This window comes from Trachinotus anak, unplaced genomic scaffold (assembly GCF_046630095.1).
Source record: "Trachinotus anak isolate AG129_WGS33_773 ecotype Australia unplaced genomic scaffold, CSIRO_AGI_Tana_v1 ptg000013l, whole genome shotgun sequence".
In the NCBI taxonomy this organism is placed as follows: domain Eukaryota; kingdom Metazoa; phylum Chordata; class Actinopteri; order Carangiformes; family Carangidae; genus Trachinotus; species Trachinotus anak.
The window spans coordinates 19,026,622-19,050,939 of record NW_027273864.1 but is presented as its reverse complement, the minus strand read 5'-3'; the positions used below and the strand labels follow the sequence as shown (position 1 = coordinate 19,050,939).

At 41.5% G+C, this 24,318-nt stretch overlaps 1 protein-coding gene across 2 annotated transcripts; it reads right to left on the bottom strand.

Moving 5' to 3' along the window:
- Window positions 1-347: 347 nt before the first annotated feature.
- Window positions 348-7,039, bottom strand: errfi1a (ERBB receptor feedback inhibitor 1a). Of its 2 annotated transcripts, XM_071494020.1 has the most exons (4): window positions 6,792-7,039; window positions 3,969-4,174; window positions 3,677-3,765; window positions 348-3,394 (listed from the first exon to the last, which is right to left on the bottom strand). In XM_071494020.1, the coding sequence occupies exons 2-4, from the start codon at window positions 4,118-4,120 to the stop codon at window positions 2,280-2,282; spliced, it is 1,356 nt and encodes a 451-aa protein (XP_071350121.1). In that variant the 5' UTR covers window positions 4,121-4,174; window positions 6,792-7,039; the 3' UTR covers window positions 348-2,279. The 2 variants fall into 2 exon arrangements, with proteins under 2 accessions (XP_071350121.1, XP_071350122.1); XM_071494021.1 differs by lacking the exons at window positions 3,677-3,765; window positions 6,792-7,039 and having other exon boundaries at window positions 3,969-4,119.
- Between the last annotated feature and the right edge of the window lie 17,279 nt (window positions 7,040-24,318).

Here is a 24,318-nt window from a genome sequence, read left to right as displayed (position 1 = left end):
CCTCTAATACTCTGTGTAGTTCACTCGGCTCCATGCCTAACCACATGTACTCAAGTCAGCAGGAGAACACTTGCAACATTGTTAAGTGCTTAAAAACCTGTGGGCGCAAGGCTAGCTGTCACCAAGCATCTAAGCAGTCATGCAGGAGGAGACTGCACTATAACCAGGAAGAGGAAGGCAATATACTGTACACCTGTCAGTCGGACCATTGTAAGTCACTCTTCTTTCTCTGGATAAAGGCCAGTCACAATAAGGCACAGCATGAGGGTGTGTGGGTGATAAAACAGGCCAGACAGCTGAGTTGAGAGTTCATTCCTGTCAAATTCAAGAAACAGAGTGAAGCAGGCTCATAAATAAGTCATTTTATTTTGCTTTCTTTTTGAAGACTATATGCTTATAAACTATTCATAACAACAAATGGAACTGTTAAATACTGTACACAGCATACTGTACTCTCCCAGTGCATGTCTTCACCACAGCAGAGAAGTTATGTCTCGATAAACTAGTCTTCATTCAGTTTTATTATTTCTAATAAGACATATGAATACCTTAAGATTAAATAGTATCAGTGTATGATGTAAACATTTTTCAAACATTTAAGTCAAAAGCAACATTGTGTTGGCAAGGTTTTGTGAGCAGGAGGGAGAGAAAAAGTATACTTCAATGACCGTTTGACCTTAGCAGTTATCTGCTTCCCAAACTGAACAACATGTTCGATACCAAAGGTTACTTCAATACATATGCTACATTTACTATATCATCCTGACGCTTCTCGAATAATCTACAACAATAAAATTCATATATTTTCTAGGCTGCCTGCAGCCAAAGTCTCAGACCACACCCACTGCAATCATGTAAGGCAGGAATGCATGAGCAGAACAGGAAAGTCTGTGTCAGGTAGGTAAACCCTGCACTGTCTGTAATGCATCTGTATTAACAGGTTAGCCTAACATCTCTGTGATCTAAAATTTCTATTTAAGGATACTGACTTTGTCTTACTCTTAACTGAAGGGAATTAAAGCTTCATCTCAGGTTGCGTATGGAGCTGGTTACCTCATGTTTTGTCGATTATAATTTCAGATTTTGCCTTTGGACACAATTTAAATGGGGAGTATATGAAATATAGGATTAATATGAAAGGGAGGTAGTACTTGATGCAAATTCGTTCCAAGCAATGACTCACAGCTTGACCAAAAATAAGCTCCTCCAACTGTTAGACAGAATTTCAGTAAGAATAGCATACATTCACTTAATGTTCAACAGGTCGAATTCTGTGCAAGAAAACAGACCTGGAGACTGAAAAAAAAAAAAAAAAAAAAGTAATAAAATGTGTGCTGAGCTCACAAGGAGGCACTGCAAACAAGCAGAGCACGGTAACATGATAATTTTCTACTTGACTGTAGAAAGTTGTTCTGTAAAGTATCACCAGAACACTTTTCCAGCTGCTGTTCACACACATATATGCATAAACACGTCCACACACATACATACACACACACAAACACACTCATCAACAGACAACTACATGATATAAGCTGCACTAGACATTCCAATGGAAACATGCATAGCTACCAGTAATGTAACCCACCTCTTGGTACAATATGTACCATGACAACGTGCCACGTGGGAAACAAATTTACACCGATGCAGTGGCCCGAGTAAGACTGGAACTTCATCAAGGCAGGGTAACCACATCAGTGTTGATATATAATAGCAAACAGAATTGAGAATTGTGTGCTAGCATCCTTCATTTTGTCAAAAATTAATTTGCCTTAGGTTTAGACTTCATATATTAAGCAATAAATGGTTACATTACTGACCTTCTGTCCCCCAAGAGACACAAAAGCAGCATCAAAAAGCCCCGGTGCATCTCACAAAACAGCTTCAACCTTACAGACACAGAATACTGAGCACATGAGGTTCAAGCCCCGCTTGTACCTTCCAACTGTACCACATCATCAGCAAAAACAGCACAATGTTGAATGTCATGAAATAAAAATCATATCAAAAATAAGCTCTACAATGTTGAATTTTGCTCACAATCTATAGTCAGAGATATTTCTACATTTTTTATGCAAAGTATCTCGGTTGTGATAGCTATTCCAACATTACCAGTAACTGAATACAGTGCGCACATACCCTGTGTGATCAGAATACATCAGGGGTTAAAAAAAAAAAAGACAACAGTAAAAGCAGCAGTTTGAGGATTAATAGTGTCTAGTTTCACCATTTTGTCAAGTGGTTTTTTGCTCATGTACAGTAGAGTCCTCTGCTACTTTTCAAACTAAATCCACATGTGCTTTCTGCCTCGTGTGACAGTCCCAGTCTGAGTTTGATACATCTGTATTGCGAGCTGCAGGGCTGTCCATGACCCGAAGCAATTTCTCTACACAAGGTGAGTTCACGAAAGCACGTCGCTCAGGCAGGAGATAGTAATGCGTGTTGCTGGCCTTCTCGCCGTTCTCCATAACAGGAAGGATGCAGGGTGAGCCTTCACTGTTCTGTCTCTGTAAACCTCGAAAGCTTACATATTTAGGATCTGGTGCAAAGCTTTGGGTAGGGGGCATCACCCCATTAATGTATGTTGGGAGGCTCTTGGGGCTGGGGGTGCGAGAGCTGCCTCTGGACAAAGGGTCTCTTGGGGGCAGCTTGGGTGGTTTGTCTTCATCACTATAAGCCCCAGATGAGACCTCTGCTGACCAGCGGCGGTAGTCTCCTGTCTTGATTGTTCGGGGAGGGATCGGGGGCGGCACCTCTGGCTTATCCATACTGTGGGTGTGGCGTTTGTGGCAAGTGAGGCGCAACAACGAGGGTTTATTAAAGGATCCAGCTGGGCCAGAGTGAGAGCGTCGTAACCTCCTCTGAGCCTTGTCCTGCTGTCTCTGATACACCACTGGCTCAGGCGGTTCCTGTCGCTGTTGCTCATACTGTTCCCGCACTTCCTGTGGAGGATGTGTCTGCTGGTGCTGCTGGGGCTGCCTCTGGCTTTGTGGTCCTAATGAACCATCATAATAAGCATAGTTAATCTGCCCACAGTCCCTGAAGCTCCTTCGGCCAAGGACTCCATATCGAAAAGGAGATGATTTGGGACAGTGATCAGACACCAGACAGCAGCTGTCATCCGAACTTGTGAAAAATTCTACCTCACTGTCAATAGCTTGCTCAGGGGAGATGTCAGTTTGTGGAGGGATCGGTGGTAGAGGCTTGGAGCATCTGCCTGGTGTCTGTGGTGGGCTGCTGCACTCGTACACGGAGAGCCTCTGGAATGAGGGGACCACCTGGTCATCATCAGCAGGACTTGGGGTGGAGGGTTCAGCACTGAAGGACAGGGAGAGATGGGAGGGCCGGGATTTCTTTGGAGGTAATCTCTGTGTGCTGGAACCGTGTTTATGTCCTGTTAGAGAGGACAATGACCATCACATTAATGGTAGGGTATTAAATAATTTAGATTGACAGAAATTGCAATTTACTACTACAACTTCACTGGCTCCAGTAAAAAAAAAACAAAAAAACAAAAAAACAGACTCCTATGGACAACTAGCCTTCTCTATATCTCTGTAAAATTCACTTTCAATATGTTACAGAGGAGATGATTACAAGGCACAAAACATGCAATGCAGTGTTTGTATTTATTTCAGAAGACTTGTAATGGGAAAATGACAGATCATGCACTTACTCTCATAACTTAGAGATGGTGGAGGTGGCCCCTTTTTTTGGGCTCGAGAGCTGTGATCTGTGTGTGTAGTGTCCATACTGAAGTATGGGCTGTTAAAGGAGAAAATGTCAATCTTAGATTAATACAGCTCTTAATAAGCCATATAAGGAGTCAATGTAATTTACAAAAAAATCTCAGATGGATCAGAACCATACAACTTCAGAATGTCATGCAGAATTTGAGAACAAAAAAAACCTCCTTTCTAACAATCTTCCCCCAAATGGCCTGCAAGTCTTGGCACCTCAACACTCACTTGTCCAGCTCATGGCGATAGCTCCAGGAGGGTTTGGATCCAGCCATGCCGTGACAGTAGCTGCCCCGCAGGAAGGGGTTTTCAATGGGAAAAGAGATCTCCTGGGCAGTCAGGCCCACTGTGGACATGCTCCAGGCACACTCGGGTCGCATCAAAGCCAGGAAACACTCAGATCGCCCGGCTGGCTGCTCCTGCTTCTGGTGTACCTGTAACAAAGCCAAGAATGATGGTGAAAGGAGGTTGGAAGCAAAAGCAGATGAAGAGAAACAGAGCATGTGGTAGCACACTGAAAAATACTCAAGAGCCAACATCCTTTCATGAAGCCAAAGGGAAATAAAATACTGATATTAGAATAAAAAGCAAGTTACAAATATCTCCCCTTCTCTGCTGCCCACCGGGCCAAATATTTAGTAATGGCCTATGAGAAGACAAGACAACAATCTCAAATAACAGAGGAATGACAGAAGCTCAGTTTGACAAGACTTTAGGACGCTTGTGTCCCAACACGCCCTGGGGACAGAACGCTCTGTCATTTATAATGTTCTGGTCAGAGTATGTAATGAATTAAGCATAAAAACAAGACTCTGACAACAACTAAAACAATGTTGTAAAAAGGTTGCTGAAATGCACAGATCGTTTTCTTGTTTGTTCTTATAGTATATTTTATACAGAAACTGACCTGAAGTAAACCTAAGTTTACCTAATTAGAGGGATAGGTTTCATGAAGTGGAAACACTGAGAACAAGGAGTGCTTCAACTTTGACTCATGTAATTTTATACCTACAAAAGTTGTGGATGTGTATAGACTAGGGGGAAATACAGAATACAACAGTTATTTTATTTATTCATTTATTTTTTACAAACTGAGGCGTTTCTATACTCAAGTTCAACATTGCAGGTTGCCAACTTTCAAATTTCAATTCCTACAGACTGTGCCTCTACTCCTAATAGGTTTACAGTTTATTTTAAAACTGACTGTGCTGTGCTCTGCTGCTACAATCTTGCTTATCCTGAACAGCAGAGGAGGGGGCTCCTCCTCTTACCAGAGATATACCTGATGTTGCAAGAACTCCTCATGTCAAATGACCTGCATGTTTGTGTCATGTCAAGTATGTGTCAGGGCTGAGTAAACAATGTCAACAATATTCGGAGAAGAGGAAACTGGGAAGCACACTAGATATTTGTGGGGTCAGCAATACACTGGAAGCAAACTCTGATCTGATTCTTCCTTTGCCTCGCAGTGGATTAACCTGTTCAGTGTGTCACAGTCTCCGGAGAAATTTGTTTAGGAAGTCAGACGATGTAATGTTGGAGTACGCACAGCAACTATGTCACGGGTAACTATAGGCGTCTTTGTTGTACACCATGTCTGAGTTCACTGTGACACCAGCCGTGCGTTGTTGAAGCAAATCTCTTCATGACTTCAGTTCACCAGCAGCAGTCTTCACACCATTAATCCTACTTTTCAGAATGCAGGAAAACAGGTGCACCCATAACCGTGGTGGTTATCTCTGCTGGAGACCACAAATGAGGTTCGTGGACACCCGGAGACACGCTGTCCTCCTTATAATGTGGGAGTGATGACTGAGAAGAACAACGGCCCCCCTCGCTCCTGGTCCCCTATGAGCCATATTTGTGTGCTGCCCTGACAGCTGGTGAGAAACAAAGCTCTAAAACAACAGGAAGCCCGGGGCATCAGCCTGAGCCAAAATGCCCAACAAGGCATGCCATCCCCCTGCCCAGGGCCATCGATTCGGTTCGGCGGGGACGGGAAGCAACATGATCCTCGATAATGAATCCCCAGAGGCTTGTGCTTCCTCTCGCAACAGGTGCAAAGACAGTTCATCCTGGCAGTTAACCATGGGGGCATTTACAGGCAACAGGATTAAACAAATGATGTGTAGTCTTGCCCAGCATTACCCTCTTTAGGGGGAATTCTTTAAGTCACAAATTCTGATCATTTGCCGCAGAGAATGTGGTTCTTTTTATTTATGTCTGGCCTTTCTGTTGATACAATAGGTGGACAGGCTCAGTGTGTGTGTGTGTGTGTGTGTGTGTGTGTGTGAAGGTAACACAGGGCCCAAGGGTGGTGGAAAAGGTGGAGTTCTGCTTGGGTTAGCAGCGATGATGTAAAACATCAGCAGATAGCTTGCCTTTTGATAGAGGACTGTAGTAGTGACACACGCACAGACCTTGAAAGAAGGAGTTCACACCCCGCTCATGACACCCCTGCAGCGGTTTCCGAGCAACCATACCCGCTCTACCTGTGCAGCAAGCGCACACCCCCTCGCTTTACCGGATTGAGATAATAATGGTTAAAAGCCCTGTAGCAGGCAGGTGACTCACACCACAACACATAAGTCAGCTATCTGGCAAGGCCACTTAGTGATGATACAGAATGAATTATTTCCCTTTTGTTCAAGCGGAAAACACTTAAATAGCCTAGATATTGTGGAGGACCTACAAGAATCAAACCAGGTTATTGGTTTGCAATCGTCAAAAACAAAGCTATTTTCTTATTTCTAAGCCTTTCTATAGCCTATTTATAATTATAAAAGATTGACACATACACTGAGCCTGTACTACACATTTGTTCACAGTACTTTGTAACATTCATCTACATGCCTTGCTCTATCCGTCAAAATATATATATAAAAAAACAATATTTAAAACATTAAAATAATCTCAGTAGGACCTGAGGTTGCATCAATCAGCGGCGTCTGTCGTGCTGGCACCAATATACAAAACAATAGACAGGCTTTACATGGGATCATACAGCAGCCTATACACCGGACATTTCAAATTACCACTTTGTGAACTCACCTAAATAACTCCGCAGCTCTCCCCCGCCGACTGACCCCCCAGACTCCTCTTTGGTAAAATACAGCTCCTCGGTTTCTTTGTGGGGGGGGGGGGAGGGTTTGATTTGAGTCTATTATCTTCAGATTCCTATTGCATCAGGAACAGGACGCCAAAGACTTGGTGACGCTCCTGCTATAATGTGACACTTTGAGATAAGTCTAGCATTGTAGTGAGCAATGTCTTATAAGCTTCGCCACACTAGAGACGTGCTGTGGCTCCGCCCTGCGCACTTGCCCTTAAAGGCGCAGTCTTCATTTGCGCCAGTGTCCCCTGCAGTGGACGTGCAGCAGGACTGACTGACTGAGTGCATGAGGACTACTGCAGAATCAGCCATGAACATATAGCCTACATATCATTTCAGAAAGAAAAGCGATGCTTGCAGCAGTTCTTCGCAGACAAGCACCCTCCTGCAAGTTTAAGCCTTTCAAAAGTTCTCACTGCAAGACCTGTTTTATATTTAAAATGTGTCTGCTGTGTGGTTTCATGAACAACAAACAGTCAGAAGTAAACTGCACAGATCTGCAGGGAGACAGAAGCAGTAATGGGGATGGCTCCAGGGTAGATAACACAGACAGCAGGCAAAGACTCACAGCCAGAAACACTCTTATCTGCACACAGCAAGCTGAATGGAGCCCACATTGTTTAGCTTCTTGCTTATCTGATCACTCTGGGCATTTTCTTTTTGCTGGACCTGATTTGTGTTTACCTGACATTATGTTCACTTAAACACAGAGTAAAAGGCTACAAGTTTCATAGACATAGACCCTTTCTGTCTTATTCTATGGTAATATAAGAATAATCTAGGACATGCGCTCCCTCACACCCTCTATTTCCAGTCACTTAGCCTACTTAGACCTTAAGTAGTGTTGCATTAACAATGTCACCTAACCTAACCAGGCTAAACAAACCCAACTCTGACATGCACACTAACCAAACACTACGATACAATAGCTACAAACAACTCACAGAGGTGTGTGTGTGTGTGGAGAGAGAACAGAGCATTCTTGTGCCTGAGTTCGTAAATCCTTTACAGCTTGGGCACAGGGCCCCCCCATACCCAAAAGGCTTATCATTATTTGGCCCCTGCATGGTCCAGGCTCTCACTAATCCCCCTTTATAATTTCAGGCACATTTTTGGGATTCCTCCCAGCCAGTGGTGACCAGCAGAGGAAGGGACAAATGTTTTCCACTCTGAGATTTACAGTTAGTTACAAAGATTATTTACAAATGACAAGCAAGTGACAGATGTTGCAGGAAACACTCACCTATACCAATAAAAGTACCATTTCAAAAGTGAATGTAAAAAAAAAAAATGTAAATGCAATCAAAACCAGTTAAAATATATGTTTATACATTTTTCTGCTTTAATGCACTAAACCTCTCATCAAAACTCTCTCCATGTTCCACCAAAAACACACATTCAGTAGGATAAATAGGCTTCATGTCCAAACCATTTCTCCTCCCACTTCAGCCCCCTCCCTCCCCTCCCTGCCTGTGATGTCATCACACACAGGAAGCTCCTTATAAAGTTAGTCCAAAAAAAAAAAAAAAAAAAAAAAAAAAACAAAGTCAGGGAGGGAGATAAGCGCCCACAGCAAGAGGCAGCTCTGATGAGAGCTTGAGATGTCAGATGAAAGAACATGTGTCACAGAGGATATCCTTCTCAGGAAAAATTACTGTGCCTTTTCTTCGATTCTGCTTCATGACTCACACTGGAATTTGTCCACCACTTCCAGCATTCTCCTTCCCAAAAAGTGACACCTCTGGTATCTTTTCCCTTCCGGTGCACATGGAGTAGAAAGGAATTTCCCTTTGTGGCTCACACTTACAGCACAATGGTATAGTTATGAAGTTACGTGACAGTCTCTCAGCTGATTACGATGAATCCCTCACCAACAGGAAGGGTGGAGTTTAGTTGGAGACAAGGTAAAAAACAATAAAACACTGTATCATCAGTGTAAATGATTTATTCACTATGGAGGTCACAGCATTGATTGCCTCTGCCTGCTGAGGTAATTAAATTACACGTATATTCAGCCTGCGTCCAAAGTCCACACTGATATAAACACAGCAGCAAAAGGTTTCCTGTTGTTGTAAGGTGATGTCATCCCGTTGAAGGTTCCAGTGAATAGGTATTACTTGTGTGTATATTTGCTGTGTTTACAATGTTTTCTCTTCAACAAAGGGCTGGTTTGAACTAAGGTTTACCATGTGTAAGAAAAAGAAAAGGTGATAAAGCATTTTGTGGCCAGCAAATTCTGCAACTTCCCCCTTTTGGACATTAGATCTGTTGATCTGAAGATCTAAAAGACTCAGTTCACCGACATTTCAAAAAGAGGTATCTAGCCACATCTAGCCATGCTATTTTTAGTCTGCAGAGACTTTGTGATTTTTTTTACACTCCAGTACAATGGAGGTGAATGAAATTTTGATTTTGGTGCTAAAAGCATTGAAAAATTACTTTTGAGAAATGTGTTATATTTAGGGAAATGACGTCCCTTTCATTCACAAACCTTGTTGTGAGCATCAGTACTAAAGGCAGTTCCAAGGAAAACTGGGAGGTTATTCAGAGCAATTCTTCACCCCAACAAACCACCATGAGAACATTCTCAAACACAAAATAAATATATAATAATCTCATATAATAAATTCTTATCACAAGTTCCACTTTCTTAGTTTCTTAGTTTTTTAGCCATATAGCCACTAGTAGATGGGGTTTGTTCAACAGTCATGGAGCTGTTTCAGTTGGTCATAAGAAGTGAATAGAGAGTTCAGATCATAACCCCTTTCTTCTCTGTTGTCCCTGTTGTCCTGCATCAAACTGCATCTGCTAAAATCATCAACCACTGTTTATTCAGGGAAGATTGACTGAGCATTAAGCTCTTTTACAGCAATGCCCTGAAATCACATTCAAAGACTAGAATGATATGCAATATATGATGACAACCACATTGTTAATAATGGTAAGATAATGAAAAAGTCAAATAAAATAAATAGCTAGCAGGCATGTCTGGCAAGAATGGTACACGGTAATAAAAACAGTAAAATTACAAAAAAAAGTCAAATAAAAATAAATAAATCAAAAACAAGTCTGCCAAGAAGGATATGCAACTACAATAAAAACAATAAATAAGAACCATGACTGCAAAGTGGAAATGCTGTACAACTACCATATAATTTAGCATACACTTAAAATTACCTACTGATACAAACCTGTCTAATTTTAATATGTCTTGAAATTTGTTCCATTTGTTTGGTGTGAAAAAAAAAAACCTAAAAGCTAATTTACCAAGTTTAATATTTGTCTGACAGGCCATGAGATGTGGCTGAAAGCTCCAGAAAAATCAATAAAGCAGACGCTGTGATCAGAATTTTAGCCTTTTCCAAGGGTAAGAATGAATCTTCAAGCTCAAAACGTGATGTCTGGATGGTCAGCAGCCTGTTAGCTTCAAAAAACGTTCCAGTGTTAAAGGGGTTACATGTTGGACTATTACATGTTCGGACATAGTGATTTCTTGGCGTCTCTGCTGGTTGCCTGTATCCAAGACATAGTTATATGCAATGTGTTTTTTTTACACATGGGTTTCCATACTGGTTAAACAAATATGTTAAAGAGTGAGTTTTAGAGGTGCAGACATCTCAGTGGTATTGACACTCTCATATATTTGTCAGCAAGAAAGCAAATAAGAGTATTTCCCAAAATGTCAAACTGTACCTTTAAGTTAATAACTTTTGAAACAAATGGCAAAAACTGGACTGATATGTTTTTATATATTTGTTAATTTCTAACAGTTTGTAACTTTTTTTCTTTAAAAAGATGCTGAACAAATGACATAATGTCATAAGAATGAAAAATGCAAATCCTTGCCAAACTGTCCTCAGAGCGAATCAACAGTATCCCACAGAAAGATGCTTTTCATTTCAACATGACTGTGTCCTGCCCTCACAGCCTACACTGAGTCCAGTCGATGCAGCTGTGAGCACCACAGCCAAAGCTCAGGCTGACACATTGCAGCATATTACTGCTGGATCGTGGTTTTGTCTGGCAGACCTACACACACTTGGCTACTGCCGTGGAAACAAAACACAAATCCCCAGGCAACGGGCTGTCATCTCTCACTACAATGTAAATACGACCATATTAAAACACTTTTTCTAGTTCACCATACCAAACTCCTGAGAGTTCCCCAGCTGCTTCAGTTATTAATCACGTCCTGTACTAGTTCAAAGACTTCTGGGAAATGGTGGGATTTTAGGGTAAATTGCCTCACACACAGGTATTTTCTATTTTGGAGTGCAATATAATCAAAAGCAGCAATAGCGAGTCATCGTTGCATCACTCCCCTGCATTGTTTTGTTGAGTGGTTCAAGTGCAGCCACAGCCTGCTGTTAGTAATGGGTGGAGCGAGCCATTCCGCCTCCTTGATGATGACAGGGTGTGTTTAGTCTCCAAGACCCGAGGATGACTTTAGACATAGACCGGGGGAGTTATTGGCGAGCTTATCCTATGACTGACTCTGAATCAAAGTCATGTTAGTAATTATTAGTATGGCTAATAGCATACTGTAATGTTGGGAAATTAAAAAAATGAGAACATACTGTAGATTACATTCACACTGACACATAATCCCATACACAGACACCCACACAAACACTCATTTGTGTCTGATGTTTGGGGAGAAGCTGTGAAAACGACAGCTGTAGTGTGATGGAGAACGTCGCACTCCTTCCAGCCGCTGGTTCAGAGCCAACTCCAGCTCACAGCCTGCACCACTGGAGTTCTACAGGATTGACTTACACAGATGGAAACAGGCTGCTAATATGCCTTGTTTCCTGCCTCACAACTAATATTGAGTGTACAGGACATCAGTTATCTTTTACTTACATTTTCATTTTCTGTTTTGGAAGCATTATTGCATCCTAAAGGGTCTCATGAAGAAACATTACGAGTTTCCCGCAATGTAATGCCTGTATTGTATTTCAAACGTCCAAAACGGGAGTTTCTGGCATCTGGCCGATGAGTATCCCAGGTTTCCGGAGTTCCTGATGTCAGCCTGTAGAGGAGATGGTTAAGGCTTCACTTAATGTAACAAACTATTAATCTTAAGTAACAACTGATTGATGGGGGAATTTGCTCTTCCGTTGATTTCCTGGTTCAGCCTCATTCTGGGGGAATATTAGAAACACAGCACACTGTGGGACCCGAGGCCCCCGGCTCATCTGATAAAGAGTTCAGATGTTATCCACCAAGGAGATCTGCAGGCTTGCCATCAAAGGGGGCACTAAGGCATAAATCAATAGCCACAGGGTTAAGAAAGCATTGCTCTCTTGGTACACTAAGAGGACAGAAAAACACATGTGTAATGAAGGATATAGTCCACAGATGAGCTACAGTCAGAGAGATGCACGAGTCCTGTTTTCCCATTTGTGTGTGTGTGTGTGTGTGTGTGTGTGTGTGTGCGTGTGTGTGGCAGGGCTCGATGACATGAACTGAGTCATTCAGGGCAGAGTATGTGCTTTGTCAGAGCACCTTTTGTTCCATTCACACATGGATTTAGGGCCCCTGATGAAGTCAGCCAGACTACCTGATCTGGTGCTGGGCTGCAGCAACAGCCACATTAATTCCTCACAACAGAAAGGCTTTGGATCATCGCTCACACGAGCCTCTTAACGAGCGAGCCTACGGGTACAAGAGAATGCAGATGGGGTCCAGCTCCCATTTTCCATCTCCTATAAGCAGGTGGGCTGTGCAGACGCATATGTTTGGGGCAAAATGTGGCGCTCCAGGGAGAAAACCATGTGTGGGTGGAAATGCATAGTTGAGTCCTGTCCTAAACTCAATCACAATTGTGTAAGGTCTATAATGGCCTTGAGGGTACATGCTGAAAACTAAGCCAGATGAATAACTAAACTGCCATCTCCACCACAACATAATTTGTTCCTTTTCCCAAGAGTTAATGAAGGGTTAATGCAAGGGCACAATGTCACTCAAAGTCATGAGTGCAATGAGCAATAATAATAATCAATAATCAAATGATTAAAAATAAGAGCTAATCAAAGAAATATGGGCTTTGCTATTTTTTCAGTATGTAAAAATACATACAGTAAAGCCTATGTCAGGAAGGTATTTTTAATTTGAAAATACAAATACAAATATACAGATTTTAAGAGTAATAAATGAGAGAAGAACCAACTAATCTGGATGCTTTCATACAGGGCAGGAGGGCTCACTGAAAGTGTTAATGATTATTGATATGATGTTAAATTGTAATCAGTTAACTTTTAGTTAAACACCTAGGGGACACTTTGAACTTGGGCATTATACATCGCTTACCACCATCATCAAAAAACCAAATGAGGGACTAACCGGGTTTCCTCCTTTGAGTAGAGTTCAAAGAGTCATGACCACCTAACAACAAAGACATTTTATGTTGGCAATTCTTTCACTGTGTTGCTCATCTCTATTCTTATATTTTCATGTTTTATCATATTTACTTGCTCCTAAAACAACTGAAAATGGTGGAAAGTCACTAGACCAAACAGAAATAGGTTTCAATGGAGCCACCTTCACTGCTTTGTAAATTTAGCTCCGAGTGGAAAGAACATTCAAAGTCAAGTTTAAATAAGGGCTGTAATTATCCTGGAGGCAGCAGATTATTCTCAGCTCTGTAGAAAAATAATGGGTTGTCGCTGCTGTACACCCTATTTTTAAATGATGTAACAAGTGAAGCTGGAGTTTCTGGAGATCGGATCACTTGGAGGCAACAGTCTAATTCTCATTAAGCATCTCAAACATTGGTCAAGCTTTGTCCTGTCTTTCTTTGGTGCATTCAATAAACTTAAAATAATAAAATAATAAACAATAAACAGTTTACACAGCAGTAGGCTCATGAAGACAGATGGCTTCTATTCGAAGAGGCGATGAAATATAGAATTAATGGTTGTTAGGTCTTGTAAATTAAACAAAAATCTCAGTTTATCCTTGCCTTCTTTCCACCTTCCGGCAAACCCTGCAGACGCTGTCCTCGACACTCTGCTGTGGTCCCTGGCAGGAAGTAAATCAGCCAGGGATCCGCCCCAGACCAAACACTGTAAGGGCCTCTGGAGCCTGAAGGCGTGTGGGAGGTGTGCGCCGAGCTCATGGGGCACAATGTGCTTGTTACTTCCTCGTCAAGTAAAAAAACAGATTTTGCTGTATACACAGACGTGCACATAAACTCATATTGACTCATGCAAAAATGTGTGCACACACTGACACCAGCGCATACTTGAGTTTATACATGGGCAATAGACAAGACATTTTCACTTTGATATTTTTTCCATTTCAAACAACGCGTTAAGCGCAATAGTCTATACTTAAAACCCTATACTCACAAAGCTTCCTCTAAAACTTTATATACTGTAAAGTCCCCGACATAATCACTCCATCATTTGGAGCCTTCCCTGAAAGTCCATACTGAAAAACTTTTTCAAAATGCACAGGAAAAGAACACCATTTTACACTTCACTAGGAGATATCGCACTCACATATGTGTCCCTCTGACCTCAGACTGCCTTTGTTGAAGGACTGGCTTTAAATAGGGGTGCATGTCAAAGTGGTTAAGACACACTGTGATACTCCGCTTGTGTGAAAGAGCCTTGTATGTAATCTCTCATGACCTGAACTAGGCCCCAAATGTGTCAACAGAATAAAGATATGAACAATTTCTGTAGTTTTACAAAAAAAAAAAAAAAATGGCGTCTTGTTTTTAACAGATTAGTACAGGACGTTTACTTTTTGGCAGAACTTAGAGGAAGTCTGTGCAAAAACAACCACAACTCATGTAAAATTTCCACTATGCTTTTCAGAGAGATGAAACGTTAGACGTCAGACAATGGCCCTTAAGCATGTCTCTCTCTGACTAACTAAAGCCTGATAATTAGCCCTGCCTAATTAAAATGCTGCCATAATACCCTGGAAGAACTCAGAATACACTTGAGCACAGAGCTTCAGATTAAAGCGTGGGTAATTTTCCATGAGTGTGTGTGTCTGTGACGTCAGAGACATTAATATCTGTGTCCTTCATTTGTAGGCGACAATTTCCAGCCAACCAATTACCAGTCGTGTTTCCTTGACAAGGATAAGCTCGGCTGCCCTCACTACCAATGATAGCCTAGTCCCATCTCCTCCTTAGCTCATTATTTAATCATATCCATTTCCGTAACTCTTATCTGTGGGCAGGATGAGGAGGCTGGAGGAAGAGGAGCCCATGTTTACATTAGCTCCACCACAAACACACACACATATGGCTTTCTTTTCCCACAGATTGAGCCTTTCAGACCACTATTGTGCCATAAATTAGAGAAAAAGACTAGATTAGACAGACGAGGAGGCAGCCTGTGTTCAAATCACTGAGATTCAGTTCAAACTGAAAGTAAGCATCTTAAAATGCCATAGAAGGCGACAGGAGATGGAAGAGTTTCAACATACAGACAGTTAATAAATAGATGTAACTGCTATGCATAAAGTGAGTTTGTATGAAATTTACACCAATTTTTAAACACTTGTTTGGCACATGAAAATTATGAGACATTATTGTTTATATAAAACAATGCTGCTGCACAGTGAGTGTGTGCTTTGGGCTTATCCTGAATAGCTGCAATCTTTTTTTGATGTGAGCTCGCAATCCGTTCCCACCAGAACCTGCTAATTAAGTTCATGCTCATTAAAATGCTGAAACTAGCTCCTTTGAAATACTGTCTGGAATGCTGCAAACACTAAACAAATCCCTACAAAATCCTTCAATCCCGGTTTTTTCAGATTAAGAGTCTAACAATCAGTGGTTTGAGTGTCCCACGTTCTGTGTGGTGAGAAAATGTGATAAAATTCAGGTTGTAAAGGTGTTTTTACATGAAAGTCCACTGAAGTACTCCAGCTCTGCAAATTGTGTAATATTTGTAATGGAGAGGGGAAGCAGCTAGGCTCTAACACATTCTCACAAACTCTGCCCAGCACTAACTAGTGGATGCATACCAAACTAAGGCCAGATAAGATTGTAAGTCATTGAAAGGGATCCAAAACACCCAGCTCTTCCCTGCCCTGTTCAAGCAGCTCCTTTCAGGGATATCTCTTCTTGGCCCTCTGTCAGGACAGGAAGCACCCAGCCGGGAGAGACAACAACAGCTCTGCTTCCTCTGGCTTTTCCCTGTCCTGGGAAATTGAGCTAATAGGAAGTAGATAAAGCATCTTGCAAAGTGAAATGTGTCGAGTTTGTGTTTATGAACATTCACATGCAGGTACAGTACGTCCTCATGCACTTGCATCTCACTGCAAGCGTAAGAGTGGGACAAATAACGTCAGCACAGTATGAGGAGCAGAGCTCAGAGCTCAGGCAGCACTTCGTGGGAGTATGTCAGCATGTTGTTGGCACTCTGTGTGAGAAGAAGCAGACATGACACTAGATGTGTTCTCCTGGTCCCCGGTTGCCTGTTACTGAGAGCAACAGCAGACACATAGAGTGGGAATGGATTTTGTAATGGGAAAGACTAAACTCTGATGGACGTGCTGGCCTGCACCGAACACCTTACTTGTACAAGAGCACAAGCACCACTCCCTGCTGTCTACTGGCATTTTATGTTAGCATAGGCACATGTCCATGTGACGTAATGCAGATTTCTCATGTGACACGGCTATAGCTGGGCAAACAGAGCTGTGTCATGTTATTCCAAAGCCAGTGTAGTATTGGTGATATTTACACCTTCACTCAAATCATGATCAGGAAGTGAAGAGGGATTTCTCAGGAAAAACATTCATCCACTATATTGGCTCAATGATTCAGATGGAAAGAGGGAGTTAGAGAGGAAGAGTGTGTGAGGGAGTTTGAGAAAGATGGGTCAGGGAGTAGTCACAGGAGAGAAGCCACCCACACTCACCACAAAGCCTTGACTCATGCAGTTTGGTTGGCACACAGCTGTGGGACAGGGACATTACACAGGAGGGTCTCTCCCCAGGATGTTGCTGCCTGACCCGGGCCAGAGCAGAGAGGAGTGTCCAAATCACTGACAGCAGCTTTCACGACTGGAGCCACAGAGGCTGATTAGAGTAGACACACAATTATCTAAATCATGACATACAACCCTGCAAAGGGCAAACTCACAGTCATGTACACTGTCATGAGTGTCACTCCTTTAACAGTGAGGGTGTGTAGCATGCTTCAGCAGTGAATAACTGAGCTCTACAAGACTTTGTGTTTGTCTTCATCTAATCATCTCACTTACAACATTTACAAGATCATCTTTAATGTAAAAAAGAACATATGACTCTATATTATTTCAGTTACAGAGACATGTATGAAGTAGTTACAGACAGTGTTTATAACCCAATGTTTTTTTCACATTGTGTGCTTGCTAGTACTGCTTTCCTGCACTCTCTAATCAGCTATATTCATGTTACATAACAGGGTCATTTCTTTCTGTGCAATGAGAAAAAAAAGAGGCAAACTGTCCCTGAAAGGGATATAATATTGTCCTTAGTAGGACATCTCAGAGTGAGCTGTGATACAATCTTAATTCTAAGAATATTTACTGTTCTGTTCAAGTTCTCTATCAACATGAGTGGTTATGATCATATGCAACACCTGTTGTTTTTGTTTGTTTTAGCACCTGACATCTCTTTCCTGTTTTCGTCTCACTGGTCCCTGGTCACTCAGCGTACAGTCTGTTTCTCTCAAGCTTGTATTGCCAAGCTGATAAAAACCCTCCCTCCTATGGACACTGAGATAAGAGCCTGTGATTACGACAGGTGGAATAGCTGGTGTGCACACTTACCTGGGCACGACACACATGTAGCGTGCGTAAAACTGTTCTTACCAGCTCTTTTAAGGGTGTATCCTGATTGGTTATGTTGAAGCGTGCAATATAAAAGCCACACTGTGACATACAATCTAAAACTTTTATGGAGTGCAGGCTGTATATGACACAATTACCCAACACCCCCGGCGGCCAGGTTGTGTTTGTCACCACTGTATTGAATCAAGAGCAAATACCAGATCTAGTGTTAGTCATTTGGGCCAGATGCAGAAAACTAAGAACAGATGAACAACTGGGCAAGAACTGTACAACACTAGAAGTTCATTCAAAATATATTTTGAATTTAAACACCTGTGCAAAAAATTTCAAAGGCTTGCCAGCTTAAACAGATCACTCTGTTATCATCCCAAAGTTATCATGACCTGTCATTGTTCCGTGCCACAATGTTACCAAAAGCCTGGGAAAAGTTAAACAGTTAGGAGCCAGCTCATCCCAGAGTCAAATCAGCCCCTCAACGGAAAGACCTCAGTGAGTCCTGCATCCAAGCGCGACTGCTTGTTGGAATAATGTTGTGGCAAACCCATGTGTTTACAGAGCTTCCCATTGTGGTAAACATGGATTAAAAAAAGTCTGACAGCTTTTAAACTCCCACCACCCACTCTGTCTCATAAAGGCAGGACGTGGTTTAAAATACAGCTTGAACTGGGCGCAGACCTCCTTCTGTTCCCACTAACTGCATTTTGTGTGGCTGACTGATTCAAGTCTAGTGTTTCATACACATACAAAACCCACACATTGTTTGTTTTACTTGTTGCCCTAGTGATAGTGGCATCTCTCAATAGTTGACCTGAATAGATGCAGCGGGGGTAGCACCGGGCACGGCTTACATCAGTTTGCTTCTGCTAAACTTATGAGAGTAGAAATGGATCAGACATATTGTTGTCTAATGTAATTAAAAGCTGTCCTGGCTAATAAACTATGCTGTGTTTGTTTGGTCTTGGTAGCATCAAATATACAGTGTCTCCTTTATTGAGGATTAGTGTCAGCTGTAGATATTTACTTACAGTGCTGCTGTCCACAAAGCTTTGTCTTAAATAAGACCTTTCCAGCAGTTAAGGCCAAAATTAGGTGGTCACCCTCTCCACACTAGTACGTTTTCATTTTAAAACAGCATTTTAAAAATGGAAATGAACTCCATCCAGATCACAGTCTTAGCTCTATGTCAGAAATGATCTCTGTCCATACTATTACACCTGAAATTGCAGATCACATGACCATTCACATACACTGGGCACGCAGAGCAGGTATAAATAGGAAACAAACTGCATACTCTGCAGTTGATTAGTTGCAGAAAATACTAGGAACAAGGAACAGCAAAGACAGTTGTAACGTTACAATGAAGAATTTAACTCCACAACAGCTCCTAGCACAGACAACAAGGTCAGTAACACTTATAATTCATGTTGCTTTCGCCACTGGCAGTTGGTTGATAAGGCCCAATCAGGGAGCAACCGTGGACACCTACATCATCGTTTCCAAATGTCTCCATTTCTGCCTGTCCAGACTGCAATGCAACCCCAGAGTTTTCAAGCTAAAACAGGGCCAGCAGCATTTCCAAAAGTCTCAGTTTTTGGTGATCGAAAACTCCAGAGTAGTGTGGACACCAGGCGAAAAAGTAGTAAAAGAGATTTGTTTTGAAACAAAAAATGTAATAGTGTGGACGTAAGCTCAGTGCTGTGTGTTTGATTCTCAAAATTCTCAAAGGAGGCTCCAGTGGCAATGTGAGTCTGTTTACAAAGTGACAGTGATGGACAGAGGCCAAAACAGATCATCCTGGGCCAGATGAAAAGGGGTTAGGGCTGAATCCTGTTTGTGTCTGGATCAACAGGCTTTTCTTTCCTCCTTTCCTTTCCTGCTCTGTTAGCTATTTGATTGGCAGAGGGGAATATATTACTGCTGTGTGATTGCTTTACAACCTATTGGCACCAGACCGTCTGCCTCAGGTACGATCTGCACCTGTGTGCTCAACAAGTCTGATAGGGCATAAAAGCAAACCACACACAGGTCTAGAGACAGCCTCACAGGTCTTCAAAGCTGACTGTTTCCTGAGTCACAGAAGTCAGACTTAATTAGTAAGTGTTCTGCAGAGAATGGGATGAACTTATACAACACACCTTGGACACAACAGAGAGTCTTGCTACTGTTCTGATTATATGGACATAAATTACAGAGGGTGCTATTCATTTCTCAAACTATGTCACAAGCCTCTGGTGAGGAATTGTCTTGGCTGGGTAAACAAATTTACAAAATAAAGCAAGAAATTCCAAGAACTTGGGACTTTTCGTCTGTAAAAATTTTTGCTGTGTTATCAAGAAATCAGTGGGTTTCAAAGAATGACTCTTCCAGAGGGCTCAAATGTTTGTCAGATAATCGTGGGGCAACACTGAAGGTTTGTCATCTGTGACTGGTTGGACCTGATCTGTCACATGTATCTCTGTCCTCTCTCTGAGCACAGAGGGTTGGGTTTAACTCTGATCTGTCTGTGCTGAAGAGTAAAAAAAAAAAAAGAAAGAAAAAAACATTTACACTGAGAGTCTCTGTACTATCCTTACTTTTCCAGAGTAAACAGGTTTAAAATAAAGCTTTTATTTTGATAAAATAAATTAGATAGAAGTTAAATGGGCAGACTGTATAACTAAAAGCATATCACTAAAACTATTATGTGACCAGTTACTTTTTATATCAACAGGCTACTCAGACAGAAAAGCTGACTGTTACTGAGATGCACTGACAATACATTTACTGGTATGCAGTTCATAAAAAGTGTATATATTTGTAGCAGCTGTGGTACACTTTATCTTTACCATCTTTGATGCATGACTTGAAACCCCACTGCATACGCTCACTGAGGGAAGAAAAAAACAGGTCAGCATATTGAGCAATCATTTGGCACTGAGACCAATGTCTGTGTTGGGCCATAAATGTGCACAGAAAAATATGCAAAAATTGCATTTTGCAATGTGAGCGTGTACACATATGGATCACGATTCTGTGTGTATGTACATGGAGGATTTTTTGCTCTTGCTGGAATTCTTTAAAGCTTGTCTTATACAGACAGATTTTGCAGACTTAAGTATGACTGGTTGAGTGAAGCTTGGCTTCTCTCTGTACTGAGCATGTATTTAAAGAAAAAGAAAAAAAACTTGAAACGTCAAACAGGAAAGTCAGGATTTATGAAAGCAGAAAAAAAAATGTGTGGCTGGAAGGTTAACCCAGTGTTGTACGGGAGAAAATGTACATACTGATCTCAAACTGAGCGACCCCTTTCATGTTACCCACCACCTCCTTACCTCTGGACACAAGTGCATGTGTTTCCATCACCTGTGGGTCCGTGTATATACATGTGCACGGTGGGCTGTGTGTGTGTCAGACGGCCACGGTTTACAAACACAGTCTGTCTCCCGTTACCGGACACCAGAGCTATTCTGGCCTCTTCTTCCGATGCACACCATCCTAGTGTCCGGTCTCCATGTGGAAGTCAGCAAGCCAAGGTCACCGGGTCAAATTCCTCCAGCTCTTTGGCATTCTGCCCCAGGGTTCAAGTAGTGTGGAAGCGTGTGTGTGTGTCTGTGTCTGTATGTGTGTGTTTGTGTGGTGTGTGCGCATGAGTTGTTTGTCTTTCATGCCGCAAACTGCATTCTGTTAAAGGAGAGGCACTGCAAGAGCGTTCTGCACTGGTGACAGATAGAGGTGCACACACATACACACACAGAGCTTGTATTTGAAATAAAGAGCTTTAAAAGGACATGTTATACAGGAGTGTGATTAATGTGGCTGTCTCCACACATACTTTAAGCAGTCCTGGTTGGCTAGGAAGTGAGCGCTATGAGAAACTGCTGTTTGCTCAGGGGTAGACACTGATCCTTCAGGATCAATTGCAGATAGACATATTTTAAGTCTATCTGGTTGATTTAAACTCTGTGTACTTGACACTTGAGCACATGAGCGGAAGTTAAGAGAGTCAGAACAGCGCTTTAGTGTGAGAAATTCAACACAGTTTGGCAGCTAAAAAATCCAGTCATAGAGATCTCCCAGAGACAGAGACTAAATAAACATGTTTTTTTATAGAGCACAAGGCTACTGCATAGTTAAACAGTTTCAGAGAGGTTTTGATGTTTTTTAGAAATTCTTTAGAAGGAAAATACTAAGTAAACAAAAGTCGTAATACCACACACTGAAATACTCAATACCAAGGAAGACCCTGCATTAAAAATTCAACATAAGTAAAAGTATAAACATTATATCAACAAGTTCAAAATCAAAAGTGCTCATAATGCAGTAGAATGGAGCCTTTCAGATCTATATTTTTAATGTCTTCCATCATTAGTAGATGAAAATATAAATTAGATTATTACTGATCCATGAACATATAAGGGCATTTTTATGCTAGATAGTGGAGGTGAAGATCGGTTCAAGAACCTGTCATACTGATGGGCAGTTTAAGCTGTAGCATCACATTTTATAAACTTGTCATGTATCTGGTCAGTGCTGGATTTAAGTATTGAATTAAAAGAAACAGAAAACTGAAATACTCATTGACACATGCACAGAATCAGAGAAGAGTCTTTCCTCTGAACTGACATGTTTGTTTTAATAGCCCAGTGAGGGCGAGGACGCCCAGGTAATCCCAAGATGAAAGACACCCTGTCCTGGTCTCATCTTCTTTCCATGGCAGCATCTGGAAAGGGAGGAGCCACCTGATGACCCCACAGAAGAAGACAGACACAGACATACACACAGACAGACACATACACACACACTGGAGAGGGTGGGACGAGCGGCGTGGGAGCCCAAGACAAAGCTTTTTCCCCTGCAACAACTATGATTACATGACAAAACCAGTCAATTACTAACATGACACATGAGTCCTAAAACCCAGAAATGAGTTAGCATTTTAGCACTTCCAGTTCCCTCGTCCCAAAGTCTCTGGGTTTTTTTGAATTGAGGTTTGGTTTGATGCCTGAAATAAGGTCTCTGGTAAACGTAAGCTCAAAACTCTTTCATGGTTTATTCTACGACAGTTGTGGTTTATTTAAACTTTCACATCTCTTAAAAAGGGCTGTTGTTACAAGTGGCTAAATGAGACTGCAGGGGTTGTCAAGGACATTTAACATCATCATCATGTTGAACACGAAAACTGATTTACCTACCAGTCTGCTTAACAGCCTTGTTGTGTTTATGCTTGTGCTTTTGCAAACTATTCCTAACTTTGTAAGAGGAAAAGCTCTTGTATAAGAGGTAGTTTACCTAGAAGTTTGAAGTTTACTGGTGGTAACACTGAAGTCATCTGACCATGGTGTAGTTTGTTTATAGCCTTAGCTTACCCAATAGCTTTTCACCCCCAGCGATTGCATTTAGGCATCAAAAATAGTGATAGTGGTGTTCATTTGTGAAGATTATCGTGCTGTACAAAATGTGTGACTAGGGAAGGGTTTTGAGACATCTCAAACTCAGCTTGTGAGAATAAGATCTCTCAGACTTGGTCTGTGCCTTGAGCTAACATTAGCATGTTAATATGTCTTATGTTAGCATATTAACATGCATTATAACCAAGTGGTTATCATGAAACTTTAGCATATTAGCATGGTTAAAAAATGGAACATAGCGTGTTAGCATGCTAAAATTCCAAATATTATATAATACTTAAACATGAGCAGGTTACCATATTAACATACTGTTGGTATGTATGTGTTAACATTTAACATTCAGTGTCTTGTTGTATGATGAAAAGTTAGAAAAAGATAGCAGCTGAAATAATTAAGATTAAATCCAATAAAAGTAGATGCGTACTATAAATGTATTCATTCTTTCAGGACTTGATGGGAAGTTTCACTTCAGATGAAAGTGTTGGATCGACTGACTAACTCACTGACCAGGCCACAGACACAATACTGGCACTTACTGGCACTGTTAATCTGTTCCTCTGGTTTATGAATAACCAACTCATCTTTGTTAGGATTGTCACTTCTTGTGAATATGCACATACTGTAGGTCAACAGCACTCATGCATCAAATAGCATTTCTGAACAGCTTGAGAGTGTTTACCATGGAAGTTTCTATGCTTGCTGTGAAGTTGCATGATAAAGATTTCAATGTCTGCTTACCAGTTGAGCTCATATCTGTCTTTGAATGAAATGATGAAATCACACTTATTGAAATTCAAGCTAAAGTTCAACTTCTTTATTTTATTTATTTTTTTTTTAATTAATGCCCATCATATCCATCATATCTTTAGGCTTCAAACTTAATTTAAACATGTTTACTGGAACTCAATTTATCCACGGCTAAATCACAAAAAATCTCCCAGGCTCATAGCACCAACTTTTATATATTCAACTCAACTTTACAGGCCAAGTGAAGAAACCTGATATGTAAAATGAAAACATTAGAAGTGTTGTATTTACAACAGGACAATGAAAACAGAACCAAAACAAGGCCATTTTCCAGAACTTCCTGGAGTTCTGTTCCCTGAAATTCCAAGAGTCCTGCCGGAAATCCAACATGAGGCAACAGGCCACCCCCGTGAAAGGGTCGCAGAGTGTGAATAAGTCCACAGAGCGTACACGGCCGTGGCCGACAGACGGACTGAGTCAGCGCCACATTCCAGTGGAGTCAACCATCCACTTTACCCTCAGCACAC